Consider the following 27,822-nt stretch of genomic DNA (forward strand, 5'->3'; position numbering starts at 1 on the left):
AAGGGGTCTGCCCCTGCCTGGTGTTGTCCTCAACTGAATAAAGCTGAGCTTCTACCTTCTGCCTCTTATTAACTGCTGTTTTTTTTAAAAATTGGCTGTTCCGGCCTACTAACGGTGTCTGCCCCTCCCTGGTGTTGTCCTCAACTGAATAAAGCTGAGCTTCAACCTTCTGTTCCAAATTACGATTTTTAAAAATGAAATTGGCTGTTCCGGCCTACTAACGGTGTCTGCCCCTCCCTGGTGTTGTCCTCAACTGAATAAAGCTGAGCTTCAACCTTCTGTTCCAAATTACGATTTTTAAAAATGAAATTGGCTGTTCCGGCCTACTAAAGGGGTCTGCCCCTGCCTGGTGTTGTCCTCAACTGAATAAAGCTGAGCTTCTACCTTCTGCCTCTTATTAACTGCTGTTTTTTAAAAAAATTGGCTGTTCCGGCCTACTAAAGGTGTCTGCACCTCCCTGGTGTTGTCCTCAACTGAACAAAGCTGAGCTTCCACATTCTGGCTTTCGGCCTATACTATCAGATATTAAACTGCATTTGGCCTACTAGAGCCAAAGAGGAGCTAAAGAGGAAGGTGCAGATGAAAGTGCAGGTTCCTTCATCAGGTGGGGGGGGCATACTCGTTGGCGACGTCACTGGCACAGGGCCCCTCAGAGTACGCAAAAGTATCGCTGCTGGTGGGAGGCGCCCCCGCCATGCAAACACACCGCCGTACTTTGAGGGGCCCTGTGCCAGTGCCAATGCGAACGAGTGGGCCCCCCCTACTTGCTCAGGATCACAGCACTTGCAATGTTGAAATACTTACCTCTCCCTGCAACACCGCCGTGACGTAGTCCGCGTTTCCTGGGCCCACGAAAAACTTGAGCCAGCCCTACTCCCCCCCACAACTTTTGCCAAATGACCCCCAATTTCCTATGCCCAACTATTATTATAAAGTTAATTAAGATTGACAAGCTTCAGAAACAAGAATGGATGTTTTTGGCATTAAAATGGGCACTGTAGGTGTTTTCCTGGCCTCCACTCACTGCCGACTATGCTTCCCCATTGACTTGCATTGGGTTTCGTGTTTCGGTCGATCCCCGACTTTTAGCGATAATCGGCCGACTGCACTCGACTCGACTCTGGACAAAGTCGGGTTTCACAAAACCCGACTCGATCTTAAAAAAATGAAAGTCGCTCAACCCTAGTCATGACACAAAACCCCATTTTCACAAAAGAAGGGAGGTTTTGGATCAACCCGGGAAACAAGAGATGTGCCTTTTTCTTGTTCTTCCGCAAAAGAAGGGATATGCATGTCTGTTCTTTGAACTGCTAAAATCTCAGTGGCCTATAGTTCCCTGGGTCCACCTTCTTCTCCTTTTTGAAGATAGGGACAACATTTGCTCTTCTCCAGTCTTGTGGGACTTCTCCTGTTCTCCAAGAATTTTCAAAGATTATGGAGAGTGGTTCAAAAATTTCTTCTGCTATCTCCTTCAGTACTCTGGGGTGTAATTCATTAGGACTTGGAGACTTGAATTCATTTGTTAGGTAAGTGTTTCTTAATTATCTTTCTGTTTATAGATATCTTGTATTCTTCTATTCCCTTAATAGCACAGTGAAAATCAGTTGATGTTACATTTCCTTTCTGAGAGAAAACAGATGAAAAATAGGAATTTAAAAGTTTGGCCTTCCCAACATCCTTTCTTACTATTTTATCATTTCCATCCTGTAAAAATCCTATAGCATCTTTGACTTTTCTTTTGCTTTTGACATATCCCCCAAATCCTTTTTTATTGCTTTTGACATCTCTTGCAAGCCTTAAAGGGAAGGTGCCACCAGTTTTCTTGTAGTTTGTTTTTTTGTGAAATTAAGCTTAAAATAGTAAATAAAATGTATTAATGCAATGTTTGCACTGTTTGCAAACATTTCTATATGAAAAATATTATATATTTTCTTACAAATATATATATTGACCACTAGGGGGAGCATTTTCCGTTTTAGACCTCAAGCAGCTATAGTAAGACTTATCAGCTTTACTGTTAGCTGGAAAATCTGGGCAGTAACTGCTGACATCAGCATTTCCCTCCCCTTTTGGGTGGTCTAATATCCCTGGGGCAGAATGAAGAGCAGCATCACAGGGCAGAGCCATTTTGTGTGTGACTGCCCTGTGATCTGCTATCACCAGCAGTAAGTGCATCAGAAGCACAGTTAGTTTATGTGGTGTTTATGGAGCTGCATTGTCTGTGCAGAGCTGTCTGTGACTCATCCCTCAGTAAGATAAGAAGGAGCTCCAGGTCTGCAGTGAATGGCCGGCATTGTGGAGGGAGGGGAGAGATACATTGTATGGCTGAGAGAGGTGTCAGGTGTCACCTCTCTCTGCAGGCTGGGAATGCAGCTTAATGGAGTGAATGGAGCTCCTGTGATAGAGAGTAAGTGGAGCTTGGGCAGAGAGGACTGGGCTATAATAAAATGGCTGCTAGTCACACCTACAGCAGTGAGTTGTGCAGCCCACAGAGGCGTGCCCAGCTCACTGCTAACGCCTCTCCAATGTTAAAGATAGGAGATAATAGACCGGCGCTGACCCTATGTCCATGGGGTGCTGTAAAATGACACTGCTAGTGCCCTGCTACTGCTGCAAAACCAAGATGTCAGCCCCCAGTTCCTTCTTTAAACACATATAACACACGAAATCTGTTTCACATGCATTTAAAACTTGGTTATAGCAGCATGTTATGCTACATTACAGTGATTTATTAATAATCTACAAACGCGGTACCTTACCTTTAAAGGGAACCTGTCACCCCGTTTTTTTTCAGTATGAGATAAAAATACCGTTAAATAGGGCCTGAGCTGTGCGTTACAATAGTGTATTTTGTGTACCCTGATTCCCCACCTATGCTGCCGAAATACCTTACCAAAGTCGCCGTTTTCGCCTGTCAATCCAGGTGGTCAGGTCAAATGGGCGTGGTGACATCGCTGTTTCTTCCCCCAGATCTTGCTTATTTTTCCGTTGGTGGCGAAGTGGTTTGCGCATGCCCAACTGCCGAATCCACTGCACAGGTGAAGAAAAAGAGCGCGATCTGCGCTATTCCCCTGGTGATCGGTGGGGGCGGCCATCTTCCTGAGGCCGTGCATGCGCAGATGGAGCGCTCTGCTGCCCGGGGCTTCAGGAAAATGGCCGCGAGATGCCGCGCGTGCGCAGATGGGGATCGCGGCGGCCATTTTCCTGAAGCCGAGTTCGCATCTCGCAAAAACCATCAAGCACTACAAAAAAACTGGCTCACATGAGGACCGCCCAAGGAAAGAAAAACCAAGAGTCACCTCTGCTTCTGAGGATAAGTTTATCCGAGTCACCAGCCTCAGAAATCGCAGGTTAACAGCAGCTCAGGAAGGAATTGACATCAGACCAGTGGAAATCTTTGCTTTGGCCTAATGAGTCCAAATTTGAGATCGTTGGTTCCAACCACCATGTCTTTGTGCGACGCAGAAAAGGTGAATGGATGGACTCTACATGCCTGGTTCCCACCGTGAAGCATGGAGGAGGTGTGATGGTGTGGGGGTGCTTTGCTGGTGACACTGTTGGGGATTTATTCAAATTTGAAGGCATACTGAACCAGCATGGCTACCACAGCATCTTGCAGCGGCATGCTATTCCATCCGGTTTGCGTTTAGTTGGACCATCATTTATTTTCAACAGGACAATGACCCCCAAACACACCTCCAGGCTATGTAAGGGCTATTTGACCAAGAAGGAGAGCGATGGGGTGCTACACCAGATGACCTGACCTCCAAAGTCACCAGACCTGCACCCGATCGAGATGGTTTGGGGTGAGCTGGACCGCAGAGTGAAGGCAAAAGGGCCAACAAGTGCTAAGCATCTCTGGGGACTCCTTCAAGATTGTTGGAAGACCAGTTCTGGTGACTACCTCTTGAAGCTCATCACGAGAATGCCAAGAGTGTGCAAAGCAGTCATCAAAGCAAAAGGTGGCTACTTTGAAGAACCTAAAATATAAGACATTTTCAGTTGTTTCACTCCTTTTTGTTAAGTATATAATTCCACATGTGTTAATTCATAGTCTTGATGCCTTCAGTGTGGATTTACAATTTTCATAGTCATGAAAATACAGAAAAATCTTTAAATGAGAAGGTGTGTCCAAACTTTTGCTCTGTACTGTATATATAAAAGTCATTAACTCAGTAAATTAGAATAATTAACAAAAAACATTTGCAAAGGCTTCCTAATCTACTATATAATTGTCTAAGGGGTACGTCTGTCTGTAACGGAAATCCCACGTCGCTGATTGGTCTTGCAAGCTGCCTGTCATGGCTGTCACGACCAATCAGTGACGGGAACAGTCCAATTAGTCCCTCCCTACTCTCCTGCAGTCAGTGCGGGGCGCCCTATCCATACTCCCCTGCCAGTCACCGCTCACACAGGGTTAATGCCAGCGGTAACGGACCGCGTTATGCCGCGGGTAACGCCCTCTGCTACCGCTGCTATTAACCCTGTGTGTCCCCAACTTTTTACTATTGATGCTGCCTATGCAGCATCAATAGTAAAAAGATGTAATGTTAAAAAAAAAAACAAAAAAAACCCCCTGCTATTCTCACCTTCCGTCGTCCGACGATGCGCTCGCGCCTGCCGCCATCTTCTGTTCCCAGAGATGCATAGCAAAATTACCCGAAAGACTTAGCGGTCGCCTGTGTTAGATACTGCGTGGCTGCTATATACTGCGTGGACTGTGTTATATAGTACGTGGGCTGTTATATACTGTTAGGGCTGTGTTATATACTGCGTGGCCACTGTTATATACTGCGAGGCCTGTATTAACGCATCGGGTATTCTACAATATGTATGTATGTATATAGCAGCCACATAGTATTTGTCTGCTATATACTACATGGCCTGTACTATATACCATGTGGCTGCTATATACATACATACATATATATTCTAGAATACCCGATGAGTTAGAATCGGGCCACCATCTAGTGGTTTATAAAGGTCCTATATATATCCCCTTTTTTTCACCTTTTGCATTCAGTGTATTATTAATGGGGCAAAATGTTCTCAGACCCTCCTCTGCATGTCTTCCAGGGTGTGTTGCGGTCCCTCCTTTTAATTTTTGCTGAATAGGAGGATTTGTGGGTTATGTTACGCGCTGCCAGCTAATCGAAAACCAGACCAATTGTATAGTTGAAAAGTGGTTTATTCTACGCGTTTTGGAGTACACATGACTCCTTCTTCAGGAAATACCACAAAGACTCCGAAACGCGTAATATAAACCACATTTCAACTATACAATTGGTCTGGTTTTCCATTAGCTGGCAGCGCGGATCATAACCCACAAATCCTCCTATTCTGCGATTTAGCTACGGTCGCATGCCGACCAGTGGATCTGCGGCAGCCAACAATTTATGCTTGTGAATATTCTACATCAGGTGAGCAGTTAATTTTACAGGTAAATCTTCTAGAATTTGTGAGATAAAACACTATCTGCGCTCCTTGTTCCTACAAGTTATTTTACTAGTCCTAATTTTTGGCAGCTCTTGCACTTAGTGTTTAGGCTTTATGAGGAGGCTATATTATTGTAGGGCTAGCTGCTGCATCAGGGATAGTTTAGCATTAGAGGCATATAGGCAGGTTTATTGCCTTACAGTCCTTGCTGCTGCAAGTTAAAACCAAAAGTCATTTTTTCGGGCTACATCTATACTTTTCCATGTTATACTTCTGTTACCTGCACTGATTATAGGGAGAGTTGCTCTAGGAGGGATAGTATAGTATTAGAGGCATATAGGTAGGGTTTATGGGCTTCCACTCCTTTGATAGGTCTACTGCTGAGACAAGCTTAAAACAAAAGTACTTTTCAAAACTACATATTTTATTTTACCAAATAATACTGTAAAGTTTGCAGGTATTTATCTGACTACTTTAAAATGTGCAAGGCGTGAGGTGAGGGAAGGGGAAATGGCTGTAGGCCGTGTCTGCCAGGCCAGGATAAATTGTGCTTGCTGCGGAAGAGCACTCTTTTTAAAACTGTCAAAAAAATTATTCTAAGGCCCTCCTCTACATCTTTTCCATGGTATACCTTCCTAGCTGGTTATTAAATGTTCCCAGGAGCCAATTGATTCGGGGTCACAGGAACTGTTCAAAAATACAGGACTTTAACCAGGAAGCGGAGAGTCTGACCAGTAAATTTGCTCAAAAGGGCTATTCTAAAAGCTCCCTGTCTATGGCAAAACAATTAGTTGAAAAGTTGCCCAGAACACATTTACTTCAAAGTAAAGAAAAAAGAGACAATCAGATATTATCTGAAGATGTTCCAATCATCACGAAATTTAATGCAAATACTCACTTCCTTAGAAAGATAGTAAATAGACATTGGGAGATTTTTAAAGGACGACAAGATCATTGGCAAAAAATTACCGGAACATCCAAGATTTATCTATAAAAAGGCCAACAATCTGGGCAATAAAATAGCTCCTACTGGCCCAAACCTCCATGTTCCAAGAACGTATTCTTTTCATTACAAGTGCTCAGGCTTTTATCCGTGCTTAAAATGCAAACCTTGCAAGCAACTTAAGACAAAAAACAATTCTCGATCTCTAATGGTACTATGGACTGGTCAATTAAAGACTACATATCATGCAATACAGAAGGAGTCATTTATTCAATTAAGTGCACTTGTGATAAAATATATATAGGGAGAACGAAACGTCCCCTTCATGTAAGAATAAAAGAACATCTACGGAACATTAACAATAAATTCCTAGGCCCTCCGTTCTCAAAACATTTTGTGACTCATCATGGATGTTCAATAAAAGGTACCATTATCACTGGCTTGAAACTGGTTCATAAAAGCTGGAGAAAAGGTAATTATATTTAGCAAATGTCAAGGGAAGAAAGCAAGATGGTATTTGAATTGGACACTTTGATGCCTAAAGGTCTCAACAGCGAAATTGAGCTGTTTGCATTCAATACATAAATAGGTCAGGTGATCACGACTGAGATATAAGTGCAGCGCCCCAGAGTCCTGGTCGTTGCAGTACTGATGCTCCGCCGCTAAGGGGGACTATGGTACGTCTGATGGCACTGAAGGAGTTCACCTGACCAGGTATCACAGACACCAATACACTTCATAGTCTGGCCTCCAGGGGGAGCAAAGGGCACTATGCATTAGGCCACTCCTCACAATCTGGTAAAACTGGGGGTTAGATAGAAAGTTAGACAGAAAGCTGACTGGGTTGGAACCAGGCAACATCCTGTGGCAGGGGGTGTTGCAGGGGAAGATTCAGGGGGGTCCCTGTCAGGGGTGGGATCCTGACAGAGGCCTAGCGAACAGAGAGAACGTTACGGGACAGTGCCTACACTTAATCGCGGCGGTACCCCAAGAAAGGACGAGAAGCGAGGTTTATTGTGCTGAGTGAGAAACGAGATCAAAGCAACAAGGAGAAACACCAGTAGGAGTCGTGCTGTAAGACGAGGCAACATCCTACTGAGGCGTGCAGCCGGTGGCCGGAAACGCCGAGGAAGTATTGAGCTCCAGGCCTTACTTCAAACCTACGGCAGGACAGTCAGTTATAGTCAGGCTGTCTCACCCAAAATCACCTAAGCAGACACAGGGGGCAACAATAGGAGAGGGGCGACTCTAGGGTCCCGGAAGACCTCCGAGCCCACCGGTCATACGGGTGCGTCCTAGCCATATCATCTGGGGGACGAAGAACAACATTATAATCGAGTTGTGAGGGAACTTCAGAAACAGACACAACAGTTGTGAGGACTATCCCGTAAGCTCAGCAGGGAAGGACTACAACAAACAAGCGCTAGAAGGTAGGCACAGATTTCCACCTGCAAAGGGGACTCTGGAGGTGCCATCGGACCGGCCGGACTCAGGCAGCCCGGTTAACCGTATTCCTGACTGAGGATCCTGAAGCCTTCAGTAAAGAGGTAAAGAGACTGCAACCTGGTGTCCTCGTTATTCAGCGCGACCTGCACCACACCACAACATCATCACGTTCTATTTTCACTGGACGCCCCTCAGCAGGGTCACGGACCGGGTCTAGCCACCGTGACAACCCCAAAACTGAGACAGAGAGGCCCGGTACTGTGTACCCCTCAGCCCTGCGGCAGTGGGGGCGCCACATAGGTACAGACATCCTTCTATGATTCATCCCTGAGGAAGGAATACGTCTATTCCGAAATGCATAGGAATTGGTCCACCGCGCTCTCCTTAGCCAGTCACGTGAGCAATCACACAAGGTCCTGTACAGTAAACCGAGTGGCTACACAAGCGGAGCGTTCATTTACTCCACGTTGGCAACTACTTAGGGGTGTTCTGCCGCCGGCCGGGGCAGCGCCCACAGTCTTTACACCGCAAAGAGATATTTATGACCTCCTCATACGGATTTTTGGAATGGTAACATCAAAGGATCAGAAGAGAGTGAATCATATGCCTAGGCGCATCAGCATTACCGTAAGCAGGTGTTTTATGGTCCTCATGTGATACTTTTTAATAGACATTTACATATTTATTAGATTTCTTTTATATTTTTTCCTACAGCTGCAGGGATTGAATAGGTGAAGCACACTCGCTTATCTATTATCCTTGAACATGATTAGATAAGTGCTCTTTTGCTACTTGTTCATATAACAAGAGAGGGATTGAATCCAGCGCAGATATAAAATTACATACATATATTGCAGTCCTTCCCTCTATTTTTTGCCAGCCCTTGTACATAGCCAATGGGCTTTAGCAGTCTAGGAGTCCCACTGTTTTGAAACTTCTTTCTATCATTCAAGTTAAGTTCTTGCTTTTTCCCCATCTTGTTCTATTTCTCATTGTCTCAGGTCAGTATCATCTAATGGAAATGAGTATTCCTTCTGGTCACATAAATCTCTTCCACAGTCATGACAGCTGTTTCCATGAATTCTTGGACAAATGTAGGCTGTTTGTGGTCATCTGTAGACAGATATTCACAATGCAGCAAAATGTAACGTCGCCCAAGGAGGTAGTCATGGGAGAGGGCTCCATCGCAATCTTTATAAAATTGTCAAAAAAATTATCCTGACGTCAACGGGCGGGTCAACTTCGCTCACCACGGGGGAGGGGAGCGAAGGACCCAGCAGGGATCCGGTCTCAGGCGTCACCACCTGCCTCAGGTCAGTCAGGGAACTGAACCGAAGGCAGATAGTCGCTGGAAAGGCTATTATTATAGATACGAGTTAGTGAGGCGCTCCCAAGTGAGGGGGAAAATATATCACTAGTCCAGGCAGGGGATATATATCTAAACCTCCAGGACGTCGCTGCCAGAGTTCCTCACTAAAACAGTATGGTATTCTGCCACTAGTTCCTCATTTGAAATAAGCCCCTTCCGACAGCAGGCTTATATCGGGCCAACTGAGCATGAGGATTCGTGGATAGAGATAAAAGAGTAGCCCAAGATTAATTTTATATTTAATCGCCAAGGAGGCGCACTAGAAAATACAGTTATTTATACAAGAGCAAATACATACAGTCAGGAGTGTAGTACAAAGATAGGGTACAGATAGGTTGCAATTACCGTGTTAAGTAGCATGTGTCCACAGGAAGGCGCTGATGGATCACAGGTCCAAATCTTAGTAACAGGCTTTCTGGGCTACGTCAGCTAATGTATCCTACGGCCATCAGAAAAACTAAGCCCAAAATGAGGGGCTGCCTTATTTCTCCTAGGCTGCTACCTCACACATTTGCTCCCACCCCTGGATGGTGCAGCCTCTCTCCTCCCATCTCTGAGAACATGATTATCTGTCCAGAATGGTGGCTGGCCTATAACTTTGCGGCCAAAGCTCTGAATGGGTTGGTTGTACCGCCACTAGATTGGGCTGGATGGGCATAGAGACTAAATTTGCCTACTGTATGTAATTCCTGCTAGCTATGCTTTATAACTCCATAATCCAGAGTGCTACATGTGGCTAAATAATATGGGCGCATGGGGAAAGGATCGATGATTCGGATTATGTGCTTGGCTAGTCTCAGAGATATTGCATTCTGCTATTATAAATCATTTTCCAGATTCAACACCTCAGAGCTTGCTGCGACTTGTTGTACCATGTGCTTAGTCACACAAAGGGGCCAGCTGGCTTGCAGCTGCAGAAGATTTCACACCATTGTGTCAAGAGCTTCAAAGAGCTTGAGTTAATTAAAGGTAAACAATGATCCTGGTGAATGAATGCCAAGGGTGGGGGCACATTTCAGGAGTGGAGAGACATTTACTTTGTCCCTCACAGTCTTCCATAGTGTATTGCAGTCCCTCTGTGGAGACATTGGGGTCAGCGGGTGCCAAAAATCACATGGACCAGAGCTCATCCCACTGAATGCCCGCTCTGTTTTTACCGTGTGCATAATACTACTCAGACAACACAGGATGAGGATAAAACTATGTGGCAATTCTTTATTGAACCACAAAACAGGCAAATAACACATTAGATAAGTATTATGAATATTCACGCTGATACACCTAGGTAAAATTGAAAAATGACTGGTCAACAGTGTGAGCTAGCTTTGGAGCTTGTACCTGTTCACACCAGTCAGTACAAAGAGGACCCATAAGACAGTATAACATATAGAATGATCTGTGGGCAGTGTGGATAAAGGGGGGGAAGTGAACAGGATTAAAATACTGTAGACCTTGTGCCTATTCACACTAGTTTAATTGTGAAAGATGCCCAGTTAGTTATTCATGCATATAAATACTGGTAGGTACTGTTAGATAAAAGGGCTGTATTCATTAACCCCTATTTCCACAAGAAAAAGTTATGCAATTATACACAATAAAGAACAATGCATATTCATTATGATGCACGGGGTCTATTAAAGGTAGATGTTTCAAGTCACCATATCCCTTGCCAGACCCCCATGTTTTTCAACAAAATGTTTAGAGAAAGGGTGGCCTGTTTTCCGAAATGCATTGGTTTGAATGGTCATTACTACGTTCCGTACCTCTTTCAAGTCACGTGGACATCACATGGTCTAACACATCACACAGGCCCTGTTCCAGCCGCAGCAATTGCCTTACCGGCACGTGGAGTACACAGGAACTGAGAAGCGTCATCGGAACCTGCACTAGCCACAACGATCGCAGTATCGAGGCGCAGCACCAAGGCACTGTGACGGGACCCACCGCTGATCTTAGAAGGTACTGAACAGAGATTTGCTGGCACTGGCCGGGGCAGCTCTCCGCTATTTCTCTTGTGCAATTGCCTGGCAGGCAACAATCCAAGGAAGACATTTGATCCTTCAGTGCTGAGACTGAGCCATATTCTATACGGTAGCAGTCAGACTAATACTGCTTTTACCGTACCAACATCTACCTTTTATACACTCTGTGCAGCATAATGAATATGCATTGTTCTTTATTGTGAAATTCAAAAAATATGGAGTCAAAACTACTGTCTACAAAATACAAAAAAGCATTTATTAAATAGCAATGTCACATAATAAAGTAAATGTTGCAAAAGTACAATTAGATACATATAACCATCACATGGGTATCAAAAGCAAGAAGGACACAGGTAAAGAGTCCAGAAAACCACACTGATAAAGTCCGACCAGATGATTCAAGTTCTTAAGGCTAGTAAGCCGTATAATGAAGTATATGTAGGTCTTAAAAAACCGCTAGTCGGATAAATGAGCCCAAGATTGATCCTCACCCATAATGGTCGCAGTGTGGAAGCGGACTGCCAGCCCCTCTTCCACACTGCGACCAATATGGGTGAGGATCAATCTTGGGCTAATTGATCTGACTAGAGGTTTTTTAAGACCTACATATACTTCATTATAAGGCTTATTAGCCTTAAGAACTTGAATCCTCTGGTCGGACTTTACTTTATCGGTGTTATTTATTTAATAAATGCTTTTTGTATTTTGTAGACAGTAGTTTTTCGAATTTTGCATGTAATTAGGAGTTCCTGTCAATATTTCCAGATTTTGTATACTTTTATTGCTCTGATCTATACATTTACATTGTTCTTTATCTACTATATAATTGTCTAAGGGTCACTTCCGTCTGTCTGTCTTTCTGTCTGTCACGGATATTCATTGGTCGCAGCCTCTGTCTGTCATGGAATCCAAGTCGCTGATAGGTCGTGGCAAAACGCCCATGACCACTGCTACAACCAATCAGCGATGGCCACAGTCCGGCAGCAATATGGCCGCTCTTTCCTCCCCGCAGTCAGTGCCCGGTCCATACTCCCCCTCCAGTCATCCAGTCATCCCTCACACAGGGTTAATGCCAGCGTTAGCGGAGCGCGGTGTAACGCACTCCAATTACGCAGCTATTAACCCTGTGTGACCAACTTTTTACTATTGATGCTGCGTATGCAGCATCAATAGTAAAAAGATCTAATGTTACAAATAATAATAAAAAAAAACGTTATTCTCACCCTCCAACATCGCGTCCTGTCCTCGGTAGTGCAAGCGGCAGGTTCCGGTGCTAAGGATGCTATGTGAGAAGGACCTCCCATGACGTCACGGTCATGTGACTGCGACATCATCACAGGTCCTGCGCTCATACCAACCCTGGGACCAGAAGCTGCCGCGTGCACCGCACACAGGCGACAGGACTACAAGGAGCCCTCGGAAGGTGAGTATATGTTTTTTTAAAAATTTTTAACCCGTTATATACGTGGATGGGCAATATACTACGTAACTGGGCAATATACTACATGACTGGCCAATATACTACGTGTCTGTGTTGTATACTACGCGGCTGGGCAATATACTACGCGGCTGGGCAATAAACTACGCGGCTGGGCAATATACTATGCGGCTGGGCAATATACTATGCGGCTGGGCAATATACTATGCGGCTGGGCAATATTCTACGCGGCTGGGCAATATTCTACGCGGCTGGGCAATATACTACGTGGCTGGGCAATATACTATGTGGCTGGGCAATATACTATGTGGGCTGAGCAATATATTACGTGGACATGCATATTCTAGAATACCCGATGCGTTAGAATCGGGCCGCCATCTAGTTGTGTATAATTGCATAACGTTTTCTTACGGAAATAAGGGTTAATGAATACAGCCCTTTTATCTAAAGGTACCTTCACACTAAGCGACGCTGCAGCGATACAGACAACGATGCCGATCGCTGCAGCGTCGCTGTTTCATCGTTGTGTGGTCGCTGGAGAGCTGTCACACAGACAGCTCTCCAGCAACCAATGATGCCAAGGTCCCCGTGTAACCAGGGTAAACATCGGGTTATCTGATGTCTGTCAGGTCCCACGGCGTCCACGCTGCTGCTCAGAGCTTCCTGCACTGTGTGAGTACCGGCCGTAAAGTGAAAGCAGAGCACAGCGGTGACGTCACCGCTGTGCTGTGCTTTAGCCGGCGGGCGCTCACACAGTGCAGGAAGCTCTGAGCAGCAGCGTGGACGCCGTGGGACCTGACAGACATCAGAGGGTGAGTATGTAGTGTTTTTTTTTTTACTTTTAAAATGGTAACCAGGGTAAACATCGGGTTACTAAGCGCGGCCCTGCGCTTAGTAACCCGATATTTACCCTGGTTACCATTGCTTGAATCGTTGCTTTTGCTGTCAAACACAACGATTCAAGCCGATCTGACGACCAAATAAAGTTCTGGACTTTCAGCAACGACCAGCGATATCACAGCAGGATCCTGATCGCTGCTGCGTGTCAAACACAACGATATCGCTATCCAGGACGCTGCAACGTCACGGATCGCTATCGTTATCGCAGCAAAGTCGTTTAGTGTGAAGGTACCTTAACAGTACCTACCAGCATTTATATGCACAACTAACTTTTCAATTAAACTAGTGTGAATAGGCACAAGGTGTACAGTATTTTAATCCTGTTCCCTTCCACCCTTAATCCAGATGCAGTGAAATTGCAAGAAAAGTGCAACTCCACAACAGTTTTTAAAAATTTTTTTTTTACCATGTTCACTAAATGCTAAAACTGACCTGACATTATAATTCTCCAGGTCATTACAAGCTCACAGACACTAAACTTTTATTTAAGTGGTGAAAAAAAAATTCCAAAGTTGGTAAAAAAAAAAAAAAAGTTGCCATTTTCCGATACCCATAGCATCTCCATTTTTCGGGACCTGGGGCTGGATGAGAGCTTATTTTTTGCGCACCGGTCTGACGGTTTTTTTTGTTACCATTTTCGTGTAGATACGATTTTTTGATTGCATTTTATTGCAATGTTGCAGCGACCAAAAAAACATAGTTCTGGCATTTCAATTTTTTTTTCTCGCTACACCGTTTACTGATTGGATAAATTCTTTTTATATATTGATAGAGCAGGCGATTCTGAATGCGGTGATCCCAAATATGTGTATATTTGTTTTTTTTTCTTGTTTGTTTTTTTTTTGAATGGGGCGAGAGGGGGTGATATGAACTTTTATATTTTTTTATTTTTTTATATTTTTAAAAACATTTTTTTAACTATCTACTTGCTTCAATAGTCCCCATGGGAGACTTGAAGCTGCACTTACTTGTCTGATTGCTTCTGCTACATAGAGCAGGGCTACAAAATATTTTCCACATTCTGAACATGAAAAAGGCTTCTCCCCTGTGTGGAGTCTCTGGTGTCTAACAAGATCTGATTTCTTCACAAAACGTTTTCCACATTATGAAAAGGAAAAAGGCTTCTGCCCTGTGTGGGTTCTCTGGTGTCTAACAAGATCTGATTTCTTCACAAAACATTTTCCACATTCTGAACAAAAAAAAGGCTTCTCCCCTGTGTGGGTTCTCTGGTGGTTATCAAGATCCGATTTCCGGATAAAACATTTCCCACATTTTGAACATGAAAAAGGCTTCTCTCCTGTGTGGGTTCTCTGGTGTCTAACAAGATCTGATTTCTTCACAAAACATTTTCCACATTCTGAACAAAAAAAAGGCTTCTCCCCTGTGTGGGTTCTCTGGTGGTTATCAAGATGCGATTTCTGGATAAAACATTTCCCACATTTTGAACATGAAAAAGGCTTCTCCCCTGTATGGGTTCTCTGGTGGATATCAAGATGCGATTTCTGGATAAAACATTTTCCACATTCTGAACATGAAAAAGTCTTCTCCCCTGTGTGGAGTCTCTGGTGTTTAACAAGACTTGATTTTGTCACAAAACATTTTCCACATTCTGAACAGAAAAAAGGCTTCTCCCCTGTGTGGAGTTTCTGGTGTGTAACAAGATGTGATTTCGTCACAAAACATTTTCCACATTCTGAACAGAAAAAAGGCTTCTCCACTGTGTGGAGTGTCTGGTGTCTAACAAGATGTGATTTTGTCACAAAACATTTTCCACATTCTGAACAGAAAAAAGGCTTCTCCACTGTGTGGAGTGTCTGGTGTCTAACAAGATGTGATTTCCTCACAAAACATTTTCCACATTCTGAACATGAAAAAGGCTTCTCCCCTGTGTGGCGTCTCTGATGTTCATTAAGAGCGGATTTCGTCACAAAGCATTTTCCACATTCTAAACATGAAAAAGGCTTCTCCCCTGTGTGGAGTCTCTGGTGTGTAACAAGATCTGATTTTGTCGCAAAACATTTTCCACATTCTGAACATGAAAAAGGCATATCCCCTGTGTGGTTTCTCTGGTGCCTATCAAGATTCACTTTCTGGATAAAGCATTTCCCACATTCTGAACAGAAAAAAGGCTTTTCTCCTGTGTGGATTCTTTGGTGTCGATCAAGATGATGTTTCCAATTAAAACAATTCCCACATTCTGAACATGAAAAGGACTTCCTTACTTTAGGAGCAGTTTGTTTTTTAATGCCTCTTTTGGGTCTTTGATTTTCCTTAGTAGTTGGTACTGAATCAGATGACAGATCTTTGCTGTGAAGGGATGATAATATATCTGGAGTAATGGCATTCACTTCAATTGTATCCTGTGAGATCTCAAGATCATCTGATTTTAAAATTGAAGATGTCAGCTGTCCCTCTGATCTCCAGGTACAGTCATCTGTCAAGAATAAAACCAATTATTTTTCAATAAAATATCCTTGAACTTTATATTTTTGAACATTTCTCCTAAAACTGTCTGTAAAAATGGTAAGTTGATGTATACACTCGAGTATAAGGAGAGGTTTTCAGCACATTTTTTGTGCTGAAATCACTCCCCTCAGCTTATACTCGAGTGAGGTGTCCAGAACATAGAGGGGGAGAGGCAGCGGCAGAGCTGCGGGTCACAGAGGTAGGAGCCGGCTGCTGCAGCTAACTCCGGTGCCCGCTGCTAAAAAGAAATGAATATTCATTTCTCTGTAAAAGCTTGCGCAGTGTCAGCTGCAGCAGCCGGTCCTGCAGCTGCCGGGAGGTCACGTGTGCTGCTACTTAACAGAGATGAATATTCATTCTGAATATTAATTTCTCTTAAATAGCGAAACACATGACCGCCTGGCGGTTGACGCTGTGTGCGATAATTAATACTCACTGCCCCACACACATAGTCCTGGCATTGGGAGCGGTGAGTATTCCGGAAGCTGTGCTCTGCTTGTGATCAGCGCATGACGTCCCGGCCATGTAATGCTTACAAGCATAAAGCAGCTGCTGGCATCGACAAAAGACGCTGCGAGGGAGCGAAGGAAGGTAAGTGTAATGGTTTATTTTTTTATGTTTTTTGATGGAGGCCAATCATACAAGGATAGGGATGGGGCCGTGCATACAAGGATAGGGATAAGGCCATGCATGCAAGGATAGGAATGGGGCCATGCATACAAGGATAGGGATGGGGCCGTGCATACAAGGATAGGGATGAGGGCCAATCATACCAGGATAGGGATGAGGAGCCACGCATACAAGGATAGGAATGAGGGGACAATGCATATCCGGCTTATACTCGAGTCAATAAGTTTCCCACTTTTTTGAGGTAAAATTAGGTGATTCGGCTTATACTCGGGTCGGCTTATACTCGAGTATCTACGGTATGTAAAAATAGCTTTATTGATTTATTCTCATTTGCACAAGGAAAGACTAGAAGCAATGGAATGAAACTGAAGTGGAGGAGACACAGATTGGATATTAGAAAAAAGCCTTTTGACAGTGAGGGTGATCAATGAGTGGAACAGGCTGCCACGAGAGGTGGCGAGTTCTTCTTCAATGGAAATGTTCAAATAACAATATGACTTTTATAAACCAATCCATCTATATCCACTTTCACAAAGTCAAATCTTCCCATCGCTTCTGAGCCTTTCAGTGTGCCCAAATCAAAATTAGGACCCATGTAGTTGTCATTATAAGGGCGGCGTCACACTGGCGAGTTTTACGGACGTAAGAGCGCAGAAACTACGTCCGTAAAACTCGCATTACATACGGCACAATTATTCTCAATGGGGCTGCTCCTATTAGCCGTATATTACGGTTCAGTATTATACGGCTTTCTACGGCCGTACAAAATCGCAGCATGCTGCGTTTGTCAGCATATTGCGCAAAAAAAAAAAAAAAATCGCTAATGAAAGTCTATGGGGGCGAGAAAAATACGTATTCCACACTGACCAGCAGTGTGACTTGCGAGAAATACGCAGCGGTGTTAGTGAAAAGTCGGTAATTCAATTGCCGGCTTTTCATTTCTCCTTCACAAACCCGACATGATATGAGACATGGTTTTCATACAGTAAACCATCTCATATCCCCCCTTTTTTTGCATATTCCACACTACTAATGTTAGTAGTGTGTATGTGCAAAATTTCAGCGCTGTAGCTGCTGAAATAAAGGGTTAAATGGCGGAAAAAATTGGCGTGGGCTCCCGCGCAATTTTCTCCACCAGAATGGTAAAGCCAGTGACTGAGGGCAGATATTAATAGCCAGGAGAGGGTCCATGGTTATTGGCCCCCCCGTGGCTAAAAACATCTGCCCCCAGCCACCCCAGAAAAGGCACATCTGGAAGATGCGCCTATTCTGGCACTTGGCCACTCTCTTCCCACTCCCTGTAGCGGTGGGATATGGGGTAATGAAGGGTTAATGCCACCTTGCTATTGTAAGGTGACATTAAGCCAGATTAATAATGGAGAGGCGTCAATTATGAAACCTATCCATTATTAATCCAATTGTTGGAAAGGGTTAAAAAACACACACACACACACACACACACATACACATGATTTAAAAGTATTTTAATGAAATAAACACAGCGGTTGTTGTAATAATTTATTGTTCTCGCAATCCATCAGGAACACCCTCGCTTGGAAAAATAATAAACGCACAAGATACATACCTTCTGGTGAACCGTCACGTCCCACGATGTAATCCATCTGAAGGGGTTATCTAATATTACAGGCAGGAGCCCTGCTAAATGCAGCTGTGCTCCGTGCCTGTAATCCCCGGCGAATGAATGAAATGTAGGTCATTGACCTACATTTCCTTCAGTCGCGGTGATGCGCCCCCTGGTGGATGTCCTCATATGACCTGGAGCGTGGGAAAAAGTTCCCAGGCTGCAGTTCATGAGAACATCCAGCAGGGGCGCATCACCGCGACTCAATGTAAGTACAGATCACTGCTTTCCTTTCAGCACCCGGGGATTACAGGCACCAGCGAGTGGTTTATCGCAGCTCGTGCCTGTAATATTAGTTAACCCCTTCAGATGGATTACTTCGTGGGACGAGACGGTTCACCAGAAGGTATGTATCTTGTGCGTTTATTATTTTTCCAAGCGAGGGTGTTCCTGATGGATTGCGAGAACAATAAATTATTACAACAACCGCTGTGTTTATTTCATTAAAATCCTTTTTAATCGTGTGTGTGTGTGTTTTAACCCTTTCCAACAATTGGATTAATAATGGATAGGTGTCATAATTGACGCCTCTCCATTATTAATCTGGCTTAATGTCATCTTACAATAGCAAGGTGGCATTAACCCTTCATTACCCCATATCCCACCGCTACAGGGAGTGGGAAGAGAGTGGCCAAGTGCCAGAATAGGCGCATCTTCCAGATGTGCCTTTTCTGGGGTGGCTGGGGGCAGATGTTTGTAGCTGGGGGGGCCAATAACCATGGACCCTCTCCTGGCTATTAATATCTGCCCTCAGTCACTGGCTTTACCATTCTGGCGGAGAAAATTGTGCGGGAGCCCACGCCAATTTTTTTCGCCATTTAACCCTTTATTTCAGCAGCTACAGCGCTGAAATTTTGCACATACACACTATTAACATTAGTAGTGTGGAATATGCAAAAAAAAAGGGATATGAGATGGTTTACTGTATGTAAACCATGTCTCATATCCTGTCGGGTTTGTGCAGGAGAAATGAAAAGCTGGCAATTGAATTACCGGCTGTTCACAGATATCGCGCTGAATGAAATCTAAATACAGAATATATATATATGTGTCTCAATGATATATATATATATATATATATATATATATATATATATATATATATATATATATATATATATATATATATATATATATATATATATATATATATATATATATATATATATATATATATATATATATATATACATATACTGTATATATGTTTTCCCGAACATTTGAGCACATAAATCCATTAGATGTCGGTTTTGCAAGCCTGCGCGAAAATCTCGCAGTACGGATGCCATACGGATTACATACGGAGGATGCCGTGCGCAAAATACGCTGACACACCCTGACTACGGATCACTATTTTGGGAACATTTCTCCGTATTACGGCCGTAGTACGGACGTAAAAAACGGACCGTATTGTCTTACGCCGAGTGTGACGCCGGCCTTATAGTGAGAAGAACCCACTTAATTTATGGTGTGTGTCTCTTGGAGCACAATCTGGGCACTATGTGGTGAGTAATAAAATGGTATATTCGCAGTTTTCAGTCTCCAACATCCACTGAGCGCTAATTTTTGGAAAGTGGCTGTGGAGTCAAAATAGTCACGACTATAGATTAATTCACTGAAGGTTAATGTAGCACCCCAGGTAACCGGTTGCTACAGTGATGTTGCTTTTCCTTCGGGGAAGGTAATGTCATGATCAGAGGCAAGGGAGTTCTATTCACCAGGTAAGGCACCCACATGCAACACATTCTGAATCCAGGCCAGGAGGGGGAGCTCAAGACCCGGATTCAGGGGAGCGTCCCCCAGCTATATGTATCCTGACCTGGAGGAGGAGTTAGGTTAGTTGGAGAGGAACAATGAAGTGGACGGATGTCTAGGAGAGACGCAGAGGTATGACGGCCACGAGGGAGCTGCAGCCTCTGGGAAAGGAGAAAGAACCTGGAGGGTTGATGTGGAGTATCTGGAGAGGAAAGGAGCAAAGGTTATGAACAGGGCTCAGAGGGGAACTGTGACCGGGCACCCTCAGAGCCATAGCGCAGGAACCAGGTACCAGGAGCCCGAGGCTTTTGTGGAACTCTAGGACACAGAGCAGAACCGGAGGGCCAGGAACTGTATGTAATTGGTCCACACCTTGCCTGAGAAGCAGCAGCACCTAAGGAGCCCAGGGCATAATAGAGTCCCTGTAAAACAGCTCGAACTGCCTGTCATGCAGGTACCTGTCCCAGGACAGGGGGAAAGTGGAGGACCCTGTAGGAAATTTCAGGCAGCAGGGACTTCGTCTTTAAGAGGCGCTAGAGGAAAGGCTCACGGACCTCACCTGGAGAAGGGGACCCTCCATTGCCTCTGAGCTGGCCGGGCCATACCACCACCCGTGCCTGCTGCCCTGGACTGTGGCCAGCCAACTGCAGTAAACCAGGTAAAGACTTACAACTTGTGTCCTATCTTTATTCACCGGCACATAACATCCACGCCTTACATCTTAGGACCCTGCATCACCTGTGGGAAGAGTAACATCAGTGCTGCCAACACATCCCCCAGAGAACACCTTTAATGCAGCGTCGGTCCCACTATTGACCAAACTCCACAGGTGGCATCACAACAGACTTTAGACACTTTTCCCTTAAAAGACCGTTCTCCTTTAACCCCTTCATGACCTTGGGATTTTTCGTTTTTCCGTGTTCGTTTTTCACTCCCCTCCTTCCCAAAGCCATAACTTTTTTATTTTTCCGTCAACTTGGCCATGTGAGGGCTTATTTTTTGCGGGACAAGTTGTACTTTTGAACGACATCATTGGTTTTACCATGTGTGTAATAGAAAACGGGAAAAAAATTGCAAGTGCGGTGAAATTGCAAAAAAAGTGCAATCCCACACTTGTTTTTTGCTTGGCTTTTTTGCTAGGTTCACTAAATGCTAAATCTGACCTGCCATTATGATTCTCCAGGTCACTACGAGTTCATAGACACCTAACAAGACTAGGTTATTTTTTACCTAAGTGGTGAAAAAAAATTCCAAACTTTGCTTTAAAAAAAAAAAAATTGCGCCATTTTCCGATACTCGTAGCGTCTCCATTTTTCATGATCTGGGGTTGGTTGAGGGCTTATCTTTTGCGTGCCGAGCTGGCATTTTTAATGATTCCAATTCGGTGCTGATACGTTCTTTTGATCGCCCGTTATTGCATGTTAATGCAATGTCGCGGCGACCAAAAAAACGTAATTCTGGCGTTTCGATTTTTTTTCTCGTTACGCCGTTTAGCAATCAGGTTAATGCTTTTTTTTATTGATAGATCGGGCGATTCTGAACGTGGCGATACAAAATATGTGTAGGTTTAATATTTTTTTTATTGATTTATTTTGATTGGGGCAAAAAGGGGGGTGATTCAAACTTTTATATATTTTTTTTTAACTTTTTTTTACTTTTGCCATGCTTCAATAGCCTCCATGGGAGGCTAGAAGCAGGCACAGCACGATCGCCGATGCTACATAGCAGCGATCATCAGATCGCTGCTATGCAGCAGAAATGCAGGTGTGCTCTGAGCCCCGACCACAGGGTGGCGCTCACAGCTGCCGGGGATCAGTAACTATAGGAGGTCTCAAGGACCGCTATGGTTACAATGTAGAAGCATCGCCGACCTCCGATCATGTGACCGGGGTCGGCGATGACGTCATTTCCGGCCGGATGCGGTAGTTAAATGCCGCTGTCTGCGTTTGACAGCGGCATTTAACTAGTTAATAGCGGCGGGTGAATCGTGAATTCACCCGCCGCTATTGCGGGCACATGTCCCGGCTTTGATGCAGGCTCACCGCGGAGCCCTGCATCAAAGCAGGGGAGCTGACCTCAGACGGACTATCCCGCCCGAGGTCAGTAAGGGTTTAACGTTGAGGCCCAGGGCCACAGACCGGATCGCAGCCACCGTGACATTCCCCCTCGAGACCGGACCCGATACAGAGTACCCCACTGCCCTGGGGGTGACTCATTATCATTTCCAAAATGGAGTCACTTTATGAGGTTTTAAACTGCTCTAGTTTTAAGAATTTTGTCATATTAAGGCTTGTGAAAATGGTGTGTACCATCTCGCCTGGGATCCACACCTGCCACCTCTACTTCTGTCACCAGGCATCAGTAAAGGACTGATGCTGCAGTGTTTTATGGAACCTGGAATCCTGAAGCTGGAGTGAAAGAAACCGAGGGAACTGAAATGAGTACTCTGCTGCACAACACACACACACACACACACACACACACCAGAAAGGACTTTGTATTTCATCTGCGGGGCGCCAGGGTGTGGAAACACTACAGCTCGTTGCCATGACTACCACCCTGGCTGCCTTACACCTGCAGGTTGTAAGCGCTATACAAAAGAGTTTTCACAATTTCACAAAGCCATTTAAACATTTTCGGATGGAGGAGAATGTTATGCTCTACCGGCAAAATGGGGATCACATGATTGTGCCACGTCCGAACTACACCATTGATAAAGCAGCCACAGCCGGTGACCGAGAAGAATCTGTGACTTCTCTGTAGTTAGTGGTCACTACTCACCTGGGTATTCATATGTAGGAGTCTCCTCTTTACACTGCTCATCACCCCTCACATATGTCTCTGTAGTATTAATATGGGTCAGATCTTCACCCTGAAATAAATATTGTAAAAGTCACAGACAGATGGAGAAGTCACATCTATGATCAGCTCTAATCCTGCCATCTCCACCGTTCTCGTGAAACCAGTATGAAACATGTAATACTGGTGGATAAAACAAGAATGAGAACACGACCTTCGCCACCGTCTACACATCATAGGGGAGATCTCAGGACACCTTCTCTCCATCTACCTGATGATTCTGAGAGAAATTGGGATCTTCTTGTTTACAGTCCTGTGGAAGAAGAGGACGGGGATATCTCTCTGGTGTTGTCCTCTTACCGGATAGATCTGGAAGAAACACATACAGGGAGTGAATTCATTCCTTACATACAGATAATACAGATAATTATAGGCAGTGTGTATTTAATCCTTACCTGGTGATGTGAGGGGCTGGGGCTGGGGAACCTCCATAATGACGTCCTTGTACACATCTTTGTGTCCTTCTAAATACTCCCACTCCTCCATGGAGAAATAGACAGCGACATCCTGACACCTTATAGGAATCTGACACATACAATGATACCGTCATCCCCCCGATCCCTTCATAGTGTTACTGTATAATGTCCCAGCATTCCCAGCAGTGTCACCTCTCCAGTCAGCAGCTCAATCATCTTGTAGGTGAGTTCTAGGATCTTTTGGTCATTGATGTCCTCATGTATCAGTGGGTGAGGTGGAGGCCTTGTGATTGGGCTCAGGGGTCTTTCCCATCCCTCAGACACAGGGGTCTGACAGCGCTCACTAGAGGTCTTCTTCACTACTGTGTAATCCTGATTAAGGAGAGGCACATTAATAAATCTCACTACAGACATTTTCAGATTCCTCACCTCTTGAGTTCTGTCCAACAGTTTTATTGCCATAAATAAGAATTATGTAATGTGACGCCATCAAAATCTCTCACCTCTCCAGTAAGACGGAAGAGGATTTCTAGGGTGAGGTGTAATATCCTCTCTGCCATCTTGTCCCTCTTCAGATCCATTCTTGATGGGTAGTTAAGAAAAATTCTCTTAATATAGAAGATGTCTACTGAAAGGATCGGATATTGTAGGGACCTGAATAGGAAGACGATGAGACGATGAATCATTGCAAAGAATTCTGTGTAATAATACAATTACTGGAGATAACAAGGGAAACATTTCAGAAGACAGAACCTGTAGATGTTGTATTCTCTAGTCTTTTATGTACTGGAACATAAGCTGAGTTACTGAGTAAGAGATCTCCTCCATGCAACCAACCACTGGCTATGTTACTCACTGCTTCGGCAATTAATTTGCTGTAGGAATCACAAGTTCGTTGGGTCAGACCAGAAAATACAGACCCTGGTGGAGACCCAAGCAGCAATTACTGTATTTTTCGGAATACAAGATGCACTTTTTCCCAAAAATTTTTTGGGTGGAAAATGGGGGTGTGTCTTCTAGTCGGAATATACTTACAATTAGTGTGACGGCAGCAGGAGTCGGGTGATTCTACGGCGGTCCGACACTGCAGGGAGATCACACTCCCTTCCTAGGCTGGTGCGGCAGTATTCGGCGGTGTGCAGTGGTGCGGGGCTCCGCCAACATTTTTGGAAAGCCCAGAGCACTGCACATCCACACTGCTGCCATGTGGTAGCCCCTGGTAAAATGGCCACCGGGTTGGTACATGCACACATTGAGATCTCGGGAGATGAGATCTTGGAGCCGAGATCTCAATATGTAGCGGCATTTTCCCAGAGGCCATTTTACTTGAGGACACTGCATCGCAGCAGTGGGGGTGTGCGGTGCTCGGGGGCTTCCACAAAATGACAGCGTAGCCCCCGCAACCCTGAGCACCGACAAACATGCCGCATCAGCCTGGGATGGGATTTCCCAGAGGCTACTGCTTCATAGCAATGGATGTGCGGGTGCTCCGGGCTTTCAGAAAATGTTGGAGGAGCCACCACACCACGAGAACCACAGAACCTACAGCATCAGTCTGCGATAGGAGTCATATCACTGCTGGACCACCGAACACCCCCTGTGACCACCCTCCACCAGCGCTACGGATTTCCCACAGTAAGCTGAATTCGGTCTGCATGACGGACCACCATTTGACACATTTTGTTTTCCCTATTTCCCTTCTGTAAATCTGGGGTGCGTCTTATGGTCCGGTGCATCTTATAGTCCGAAAAATATGGTATATTTTTATTAATTTACAACATTCTTTTTTCTCTGACATCTACTAATAAAACCTATAAAGTTTAGACCACAGACAACAAATAGTTTGTTCCTCGGAGTCGGCAGCTGAATACGTTTCTCATAGACTCATCTTCCATAACGCTAATTCTCGTCTCATTTACAGACCCTGAAATCGGCATTAACAATACTGCAGGAGATATTCATTACACGTGACAGGAAAAATAACGACTTCATGATGAGGATGACATCATCTTCTACTATGGCTCTAGGAACATATTTGTCCAGAGTCCATCACTGACTACATCACCACCAGCCGTCTATATGAATGTTTCCAGTCTTCCCCGCACTGTAATCTTTTATCACGTCAGATCTCATGTCTGATTCACACAAATAAGTTTGATGCTTTTATAAAAAATACAAAACAATTATTGTTTTCAAAAACACCATGGTCAGAAATAACCATATTTTTTGGATTATAAGACACACTGGACCATAAGACGCACCTAGGCTTTAAATTTTATATATACAGCTCTGGCAAAAATTACGAGACCACTGCAAAATTTTCAGTTTCTCTGATTTTTCTCTTTATAGGTATGTTTTTTGAGTAAAATGTACACTGTTTAATTTTATAAAGTAGTGACAACATTTCTCCGAAATTTAAAGCTAAAAATGTTATATTTATTTTCAGCAAATGAGAAATTGACAAAGTAATAAAAAAGAAACCGTGTTTTCAAACCTCAAATAATGCAAAGAAAACAAGTTCTTATTCATGTAGAAACAACGATACTAATATTTTAACTTAGGATGGGTTTAGAAATGAATATTTGGTGGAATAACCATGATTTTTAATCACAGTTTTCATGCGTCTTGGCATGCTTTCCACCAGTCTTTCCCACTGCTTTTGGGTGACCTTATACCACTCCTGGAACAAAAATGTAAGCAGTTCTTTGTTTGATGGCTTGTGACTATCCATCTTCCTCTTGATTACATTCAAGAGGTTTTCAATGGGGCTCAAGTCTGGAGATTGGGCTGGCCATGACAGGGTCTTGATGTGGTGCTCCTTCATCCACACATTGATTGACCTAGCTGTATGGCATGGGGCATTCTCCTGCTGGAAAACCCAGCCCCCAGAGTAAGGGAGCATTGCCTGAGCAGAAGGAAGCAAGTGGTTTTCAAGGATAACCTTGTATGCGGCTTGATTCATACTTCCTTCGCAAAGATTAACCTGCCCAATTCCAGCTTTGCTGAAGCATCCCCAGATCATCACCGATCCTCCATCAAATGTCACAGTGGGTGCAAGACGCTGTGGCTTGTACGCCTCTCCAGGTCTCCGTCTAAGATGACCAGGTGTTGGGCAAAGCTGAAAATTAGACACATCAGAGAAGATTACCTTACTCCATTCCTCTATGGTCCAATCCTTAGAGTCTTTGGCAAGCTTCAGCCTGGCTCTCCTTTGCTTCTCATTGATGAAAGGCTTTTTTCTAGCTTTACATGACTTGAGGCCTGCCTCTAGGAGTCTGTTATGAATTGTTCTTGCCGTACACGTCACCCCAGCTGCTATTTGCCATTCCTTTTGTAGGTCACTTGATGTCATCCTGGGGTTGCTGAGTGACATTCGAATAAGAGGACCGTTATCCCGGTCAGTGGAGAGTCGCTTTCACCCTCTGCCGGTCTGTAGCTTTGTTGTCCCCAATGTCTGCTGCTTGACTTTGTTGTAATGGACTACAGTCCGTCTACTAGTAAAGCCAGAATTGAGCCCATCTTTTCCTCACTCAAGACTTTTCTTTTCAACTTCTTTGACATGGTTACAAATTATTTTTTAATTCAAATTAATTTTGGACTTTTTCTAGCACTTGTTTGGTCATCCAGCTTGTCCTATTGCAAGAGGATTGTGAAGACAACAACAGTGTTTTTTTATACTTTCCCTCGTTAAATAAGATTTGGTTCAGGTGATCTCCAAATCAGAAGCACATTAAGGAGAATGAGGTGTACTTTGGTTGGAATTGAATTGACCCTGGAATGGAATGGAATGGAATGGAATGGCTGTCAGACATGTAGAGATGGTGATTTTTAGAAAACTGTGCAGCGGTTGATTTTTGCCAGAGCTGTATGTGTTCCAATCCTGATATAAGTGGCTCCATTCAGGTATATATAACATCTATCATGGTATGCATGTCCTCATTCAGTTATATATGGCCACCAATCCAGGTATACGTGCCCCCCACTGAGTATACATGGCCCCTTATCCTGGTCTATATGGCCCCCACCCCCATCCTGGTTTACATGATTAACCATCCTGGTATATATGGCTGGCCCCATCCCGGTATACATGGTACCCCATCCTGGATTACTTGGCCACCATCCCCATCCTAGTATATATGGCCCCCCATCTCCATCATAGTATACATTGCCCCTATCCCCAACCTCATATACAGTACATGGCTACTATCCCCATTTTGTTAAACATGGCTCCCATCATTATCATGGTATAGATGCCACCCAATCCTGGTAAAAATGGCCCTATCACGCTGCTCACATAAAAAATAAACGATTTTACGCACCTTCCCTCTGCTCAGCGCCATGTTTGATTCCATCAGCTGATTTCAGAGTGTAAGCAGCGCACAAAGTGTAAGTAGCCTCCACACGCTGAGGTCAGCTTCCAGAATATTCACTGCTCCCCACGCCCATATTTTTGGGCGTGGTGAGCAGTAAATATTCATCTTCTTTAATAGTGGTTGGGCGATCATGTGTGCCCGCTATTAAAGAGAAAGAATATTCACTG

At 44.2% G+C, this 27,822-nt stretch overlaps 1 protein-coding gene across 1 annotated transcript in view; it reads right to left on the minus strand.

The window, feature by feature from the left end:
• LOC143766487 (uncharacterized) overlaps positions 1 to 27,822 on the minus strand; it is a 416,280-nt gene that overhangs the window by 377,648 nt on the left and 10,810 nt on the right. The window contains exons 2-3 of the mRNA XM_077254203.1: positions 23,786 to 23,936; positions 23,475 to 23,654 (exon numbers count right to left, since the gene is read on the minus strand). Of these exons, the coding sequence (XP_077110318.1) occupies positions 23,475 to 23,654; positions 23,786 to 23,863 (258 nt within the window). The 5' untranslated portion in view covers positions 23,864 to 23,936. The remainder of the gene's footprint in view (positions 1 to 23,474; positions 23,655 to 23,785; positions 23,937 to 27,822) is intronic.

Source organism: Ranitomeya variabilis, chromosome 4 (assembly GCF_051348905.1).
Source record: "Ranitomeya variabilis isolate aRanVar5 chromosome 4, aRanVar5.hap1, whole genome shotgun sequence".
Classification (NCBI taxonomy): Eukaryota; Metazoa; Chordata; class Amphibia; order Anura; family Dendrobatidae; genus Ranitomeya; species Ranitomeya variabilis.